The sequence below is a fragment of the Xyrauchen texanus genome, chromosome 37 (assembly GCF_025860055.1).
Source record: "Xyrauchen texanus isolate HMW12.3.18 chromosome 37, RBS_HiC_50CHRs, whole genome shotgun sequence".
Lineage (NCBI taxonomy): Eukaryota > Metazoa > Chordata > Actinopteri > Cypriniformes > Catostomidae > Xyrauchen > Xyrauchen texanus.
The window spans coordinates 26,818,047-26,826,143 of NC_068312.1; the positions used below are offsets into that span (position 1 = coordinate 26,818,047).

An 8,097-nucleotide genomic window follows, 5' to 3' on the forward strand; every position below is an offset into this window, starting at 1 on the left:
GCATCGAAGAATGTAATCAAGTACTATGTTTGTGGCAAAATCTAACTGCTTAACAAAACTATTGCTGGAAAAACATAGCCACAGTAGTGGAGAAGCAGAGGTAGATTTAGGGATCTTTTAAATAAACAGCCCGCTGCACCCTGCCACGCCAGCACTGCTCTTCTTGATCGCCTTCCAGTTGGACACATTTCTTAAAGCCTTCCCAGCAGAGCCGACTCTGCCAAGAGTGGAGGTTCTTCTCAAAATGACCTACTACTGTGACTCTAAAGCCTGGGGCAGAAGACGAAAACACTCTCTCTCTCTCTGCTAGAGAGAGTCTGCATCCGAATTTGAACTCATACAATATAAAAAATAGATTTAAACATTTGCAGAGGTCCAAAAAAATGAGGATGAATATTTATCTTGTCAGGTAATACCATTCGGACCAACCTCATCTATGAATTATATAATTTTTTCCCAAGATTTGTAGATGTACTTTCAGATATAAAGCTTATTTTTTCTTTGTACGGTTGATTAAGCTATTTCCCGAGGTCTGTGTTATTCTTTATAAGCCTCAGTTAAAAAACGAGACTCCGGAGGGTGATTCTGGCACTAGCTTGACCATAACAATCTAGAAAACAACAAAAACAAGCTTTTCCTCTCCTATAATATATTGCCATGGATGAGAGTGAGGCCACGAGCTCAGGTGGAATCCAAACACATCTTCATGAAATAAATATTTAGGGTTGCTCACCATTCTCCCCGCAGAGAAACCAGGGTGTGATATGAAATGCAGCCAACCTTCCACAGACATCTCCAGCCCTGGCCACATGAAGTCATCTACTCATGCCAAGAGCTTGGGCCTTTATAACTGAGGCTACTCTTTGTGCCCTACTCCCCTCCTCTCCCTTCCTCTCCCCTCCTCTAAACTCTCATTGATGTCCTCTAATGAATATCAGCCACCAGAATCAACGCACGAAATCTGATGCTCCACTTGAGATTTCTGATCCTTTTTTCCAAAACACTCCCTGACACACATAAGCAAACGAATATCTAAAAAGGTTGTGATAAATGACAGCAGGATGAAAAATGAGGGAGAGCGTGTGATCAAAACAGCTTAATTAATCTGTTAACGGGCACATGGGGAGCTGCCGCACTGGTACGCGACCATGACTGTGCCACTCAGGGCTGTCAGACAAAAGTGGGGCATGCATTTCTGAGCCGAGTGAAAGAGCAAACACTCTCCTGACAAAAAAAAAAAAAAAAACCTCAGGCAGGCAAGCAGGCATACACACTCGGGCGGACTGAGAGAGGGCCAGTGGAATACACTATGGGGGTTTTGTGGGCCGTTTGAGAGACCAGTAGCGGCATTTCAAACACAAAGTGCCCAACCATGGAGAGGGGAGGAGAACATTTCAGTGCTCATTACATTAGGTTCTAGTTAGACTGCCTTTCCATGCACACACATCCAATAGTGATGAGCTAAACTTGAGAGTAAAAAGTGTATTGAAAATGTTTAATTTGATGGGCCAAGCTCTTTTAAGAGAATCTCTGTTCTGTTAATGTGCAAATTAATTTGAATACTTTCCACAGAAATATGAAAATGTAAAAAAAACAATGCAGAGCAGGTCTCACTATCAGCACAATTTCCTAAATGATAGTATTTTGTCGGTCAGCCTGGTCAACAGAGTATGTCTCCAAAAGGCTCTGCGCTCGGATCGGCATTACTCTCCTTTCCAGAGGGGTACTAATTGCGGCTCTAACCGAATGAATCGATGAGGAATGGGGGCAGGACAGCATGTTGCCAGCTCAGGGGAATAGATCCTCTCTTAGATCTCCCACTGATACAACTCTACAGTGTTGGCAAATATGCTTCAAACTGGGACTGTCCAAACTCAGTAAATACATTTGTGCAGTAAAGGTCTGGATTAATATGTGCATTAAAAAAAAATAAAAACAGAAAGAGCCCTGCTGTCGGCTCCATTACTTTTATACAATTAATGTCAGTTCTACTAAAATACTTATATATATATATATATATATATATATATATATATATATATATATATTATATACTGTTTATATATATATATATATATATAATGCATTAACTAGTTTGTATAAATTGAATAATTAGGAATATGTATCAGTAGTTACAAAATGTTATTACATCTTTTAAAATATATAACTTATTCTGTCTGAAATGTTGTGCTACTTGGTTGCAATTAATTTTGATTACATTTGATCATAGCTGATAATATCCATTTAAAAAGAAAAAAAAGAAAATAGATACAGTATATAAACATACACAACCACAAATACATACATTCATACTTACATACATACATACAAAAGTGCCCAAGTGGTATTTTGCTTTAGATCTTGCTCAACAAATCAAGTCAAATCCAAGACAAAAAATATTGTCTTTTAACCATTAGCAAGTTCTAAAAAGCCACATTTTGAGGTAATTGGTGCACACTGCACACAGCATTGTTATAATGACAGCAAAGGGAAAGCTATATGAAGCATTTCAGTAGAGCTAAAGGCCCCTCCAGCAGCCAGCGGGGCTGCGGTGGAGTCTGGCACATGCTTCGCCTGTCCCTCTCACTCACTCTCTTTCAGCCCAGAGTACGGCCAGAACCTCTCTCCACACACTGCACGCTCTCCCGCAAGCACTGCAAGCTGCTACCTATCAGCAACCATAGCAAGTCCAAAGATGCAGTGGACATACTGAATGGTTACAGAGAAAACCAAAGGCCTCCACACCGATGGATCAGTGTACGGCTTGCAGTACCGGAATGGATTTTATTCCATTCCAAAATGTCCACTGCAACTTGTAGATCAAATTCACTCTGAAAGTGTGCAGCAAGAGTAAACTTTTTTTAGTCTAAGACTTTATGTTTTGCTGTGAAGTTTGTGCAAGTGGATTATGCATGCTGATTTACCTTTAAAATGAACTAAAACAGCATTTGAGAAGACAGCACAACTGCAAGAATGGACTGAGATGTGTTTCTTCATCTTTCAACAGAACTGACCGAGTTTACTAATCCAAAGACTAAAGCAAGCATCGGTCATATCGAACCCTAAAACAGAGTGATCACTGAAACATATATCCATCTAATTTACTTAATAATAAATTCAAGTGCTGGAGGGTGAGGCTTGTGTTTGTACTGTTACATGTTTGAACACATTCAATAAGAGCAGAAAAGTACAATACATATTTGATGGGACTTAAAAGCCCAATTCCCAAACGTTTTCCAAGCAGTTGTTTAGACAGTATATATATTGTCTATATATCTGCCATTGATGGGTACTTTTTGAATCAAGCATATTAAACTGCTCTAATGCAAAAGTGAAACTTTTTCAAACATTAAAAAAAATATTTCTCACCTACAACTGCTAAACTGCAATAATGTGGAATTATATTTTTTTTTTTTTATCATAATTATAATTTGTTTTAAGGAGAGAAGGGGAACTGTGGTTGGGCTGTGAAGTAGCTTTACAATTCACTATATTAATATGAAATGTAAAAGACGCATAAAGCAAAATCATCATCGTCTCATCAATAAGGTCAAAGCACTCAGTCATCTAAAATCCCAATGACTTGTGTCAAAATACAGGCAATTTGACACAATAAAGTGACCTTAGAAACTCAATTCAAATTGCTGACAAAAAAACAAAACATTTAAAAAGAAATTCACATTTTTTCAAAGACATTTTAAAAGTGTGCGCACTATCAGGGTATAAGAAGATTTTTTTCTGATTGTTTAATTATATGAGGGAATGTTGTTTTAGCATTCAAGTAAATGATGATAAATTAGAGGCAAAGGGCCACTTTTTCTCTAGTTAATGTTCTTCTTTCTAGAATGCTCCATGTTTTCACGTTTATCTCTTTTAAAGTGACAAACTCTCTGTTTGTAAAATATGAGGACACTAAAAAAGACAAATAAGCTAACTTTTAGAGTATTAATTAGAATCTTAATTCTGAAAACACAAATGCAAGAGCTGAAACCGTATGGACAGCAGATATGAAGCCCGTTTTGCCCAATATTATCCTAACTCTCTGTATATTTACACAACTCTGTGTATTTTCTAATACATCAAAGTAAAAGTTCGAACAGTAGTGACTAAATAAAGCTGTAATAATACACTGTCTGGCCTGTTATGGTACGATGCAAGAACTAAAATGAACCCGTGCGCTCTTTGCCCCAGACACCGGCCGTTGAAATGTGCACTTTTAACCTTATTTTCCATTTTGAATCCAAACCATATCCACAAATATATAAGACTCAGAATTAGCTACAAACTCAAACCTTCAAGAACTAAAAATATTACAGTTTGACAAAAAGTTTTTCTTAAATATGATCATCTCGCATTTGCTCTAACTTTCCCTCCAATTCATGATCAACTGAAGCAGATGACTGTGCATTTACTATAGCCAACTGTACAACCTCCAAAGTTTAAAAAGCATATAAACGAAAACCAACTATTCATATAGGCTAACTCATCAAATGTGACTGTATTTTTTTCCTGTTTACTTTGTACTGTATGTATTTGCAAGGTAACCTTTTCATAGGATTTGCATCTAATAAACAAATAAAGGCTATGCACATTGTAAACAGCACGGTGTTGAGTATGAATAGATGTTGAATGTGTACAAAGAAGTTACACTTAACTGAGCCAGAGCTCAGTCCGTCCTTTTATGAACTGAAATCTCGTCGCGCGATCAGGAGCAGTTCGTTCGATTATCGACAGAAAGACACAAACAATCTCTTTACCTGAGTTAGACAGAGAGGAGAATACATCATGTTCAAAAGGGAGCGCGTGACTCGAAAAGTGGCAAAACACCGACCAGCTAGAGGATCATTTTTCAGTTAATCATGGTAAGCCTCGTCATGATTTACACTTCCACCGCCGCCACTTCAGATTTCCACTTCAAGTCCCTTAATGTGTCTGCCGTCCAAAAATCAAGGGGCGCCTAGGAATAGAAACCACGCGAACTGTGTACAAGTCTGAAATCAAACTTTGCAGGGGTTGTGCAATCTGTTCCATTTAGGAAATGGTGGGGGAAAGCATCAAAGAAAGAGAAAATGAAAAAGAGGGAGGAATGAAATGACGTTATGAAAATAGCCCATCCCAAAGAAGTAGGCTCCTTGAAGGAGAAAGTCGGGAGGTTAACTCGGGTTTCCACTGTCCAGCAGCATCCGTTGGGTCCACGAAATGACCAAATACGTGATTTGCCACGGGTTTTGGAGGTCTCTGTGTTTTTTCTTCTCTCTTCGTCAGTGCGCAGACACAGTTTTTTCCTCGCGCTGATCTAGTTCGGGGCGCAGTAACGTTATGCGCGCTTTACCCGCGCGCGTATTCCAAACAATTTACTGTGACATGCAATGCTACAAAGCAGCGATTACACCCAGGCTGGCGCGGACATTGCGTCATAGAGAACGCACACGCATGCATCCATTCATGGCAGACCGTTCAAGGCTTATCGCTTCATGTGAGTTGACATTTTTGAGTGGATAAAAAACGCGTAAAATATGTGTTAGAGGCAGTGGTGAACAATTCTTCTCGGATGTATACTGACAACGTTTCACACTAAATCTCGAGTGAAAAACAATGGTATGAATTGGCAGTCACATAAACTCCAGAACCGTGTCATATATTATGAATACATGTTTAGGGGAACCTATTTTGCATATATGCATAATCACAAACGTTTGCCAACGTGCCTTGGGTAGGGTGTCTTTATACTGGCATCTAGAAATTAAGTGTGCAGCAGACTTGCTATCCAGTCAAGACTTAAAACATTTGCGTTTGGAGGTTTGGGTTTTTGTAAACTTGTTGAAAGAAACCGCAAAGTCTCACTTTGCTGGAGTGATCACACGCAGACAAAATAAACAAGGCAAACTTAAATGAGCGAAGTTGCAGGCGACCGAAACTCACAGTGTAAATAACACCTGTTATTTGTATGTGCACTGAAGGCAATGTGGTGCACATACAGAGTCGATCGCACTGTTCAATCACCGACGTCTCGAAATATTCCGAATTAAGAATCATATTGAGTAAAGAATCAACTAATAAGAATCTAATCTTTGCTGACTTGTGTAAACTGCACTATGACCCCAGAGTATTCAATTACAACTCAAAGCATTTTTAAATAATCAGAAAGAGAGAAAATGCTTATATATAACGAATGCTTTTTTGTAATGTAGCCTATATTATAATTAAGTATTAATTTATAGTCCTAAACATAAATTATTATCAAAAGCGTACCTTGCTTAAAACATAGTTTTGTGCAAAAGTAGTAAGTGCGTAAATTGAAAATACCCCTGCAGAGAACAAATACTGGAGTGTTGTTATGCATAGATTATCATAATTATTGTCGTTAATTCTCAGTGCTGGTAACAACAATAAAAGAGTCTTATATAACACCGGTTCTCGTTTAATACTGAGGTTATTTGGATAAAAAGTTTATTTATTATTGGTAGAAAGTTAATCCGGGTCCAATAATTTTGTTTTGGTCCTGTCTCGTAAAGCCTGTTTCATTTGTTTTATTTAGGCTACAAGTTACAATTACTCTCCGTAAAGCACGTTACTGCCACAAGGACAAGGCAAGTGATTCTGCAATCTCTTGCACTTTGGAAACAATGCCGAACTCCCGGTTTGCGCGGCTGTGTGACTACGGCACACTGTTTGAGACTTCTTCCAGGGAGGGAGCGCCTCTGTCGGTGTAGATGTCAAATTCATGCCGGCGAGCCTGCGGCTCTGGCTGCGGCCATTTTCTGCTGAGCAAACTCTACTGCTGGGCGTCTGCCTACACTGGCTTTAAACTTCAACTTGGCCTTCGGAGTCCCGTGGTTAACACACATCTTGCACCACTTTTTCTTCAGCTGGCAAAGAGCTAATAACTTTCACTATGGGAGAAAAGCCAAATCGCTGAGTGTCTTAATTATTGCGCGTCTCTATAGCATAAATAACACGCCAGCATTTGCAAGCCATTCCCACAAACCTTACGTTTGGCTGAAACCCAACGAGAAAAAAAGGAGTAACTGGCTGGTAAAAGAGGAAGCAGGGGGGAACCGAAACACAGCGCCTGTGATGAGGATGATGATGATCTCATTTGACTTTAAGAGTGCACAACTCGTGATCTCTCTCGCCTAAGCGTCTTTTGGAGCAACGATACATAATGAAGAAATTGATTTGTTCACGTACCATTTCAAAGCGAAACTGCCAACCTTCCTCAAAAAGTTACAGCGTAGTGGGTTTGGCAGAACTGCGATTTAACGCCTGGTCATCGCGTCAGGGTGCTTTTATAAATCCGTATCCATTTATCTTCGCAAAGCAGAACAGTAATCCGTGCTCTTCGGATGGGGAGAATAAACCTGCCCACTGACCAAACACAAACGTCCCACGCGGAGTCTTCGAGCCTCGTCCGATCCGCAATCCCCTTTACAAGGTACAGAAAGACAACGCAAATATTTTACAGTAGGTAATGCACGGCTTGCGCGATATTGGCATGGCTGTGCTGCAGAGAGTGCACTGGTTGAAGGCACTGTTTTTTTTTTTTTTTTTTTTGGTCGTGTGTCTTTAATTTACAGTGCTGAATCGTTGCTCTCAAAGCTTTGCAGCATTGCACACGCAGCACGCACAGATGTCCTTGTGTATAGAGAGGAGTCAATGTCTCGTCTGTTCTTTTGTTTCTTGCAACACAGACGGCCCGTGCGACGAGCTCCATACACACAGTCGGAGAAGGAATTGATGAAACACGGGGGTGGCTTGAGAGAGAGAGAGAGAGAGAGAGAGAGAGAGAGAGAGTGTGCATTGCAAAGAGGCCACTAGTTTAAAAGAACTGCACTTGATGGCGTAGTTTATATATATATATATATATATATATATATATATATATATATATATATATATATATATATATATATATATATACACACACACAAGAGAATGTAAAACCAATGGTAATAGATAAACATACATTTGTTTGAATAACTTATTTATGAAAACCTCTGTTTTATATAACGACTAATTTAGGATTAATTGTCAGGTGCTTAACAACTGGACAGTATGCCACCCCTGTCTCCACGATTAGAGACAAGTATAATGTCA

The 8,097-nt window shown here is 39.2% G+C and overlaps 1 protein-coding gene across 4 annotated transcripts in view; it reads right to left on the reverse strand.

The window, feature by feature from the left end:
* Nucleotides 1-7,681, reverse strand: part of LOC127630513 (nuclear factor 1 C-type-like) — a 138,276-nt gene extending 130,595 nt beyond the window's left edge. The window contains exon 1 of one of the 4 annotated variants that reach the window (XM_052108091.1): nt 7,192-7,681. In XM_052108091.1, coding sequence (XP_051964051.1) covers nt 7,192-7,194 — 3 coding nt within the window. In that variant the 5' untranslated portion in view covers nt 7,195-7,681. Of the gene's footprint in view, nt 1-733; nt 813-4,757; nt 5,346-7,191 lie in introns of those variants that run through there. The other 3 variants (XM_052108092.1, XM_052108090.1, XM_052108089.1) reach the window with 3 other exon arrangements.
* Between the last annotated feature and the right edge of the window lie 416 nt (nt 7,682-8,097).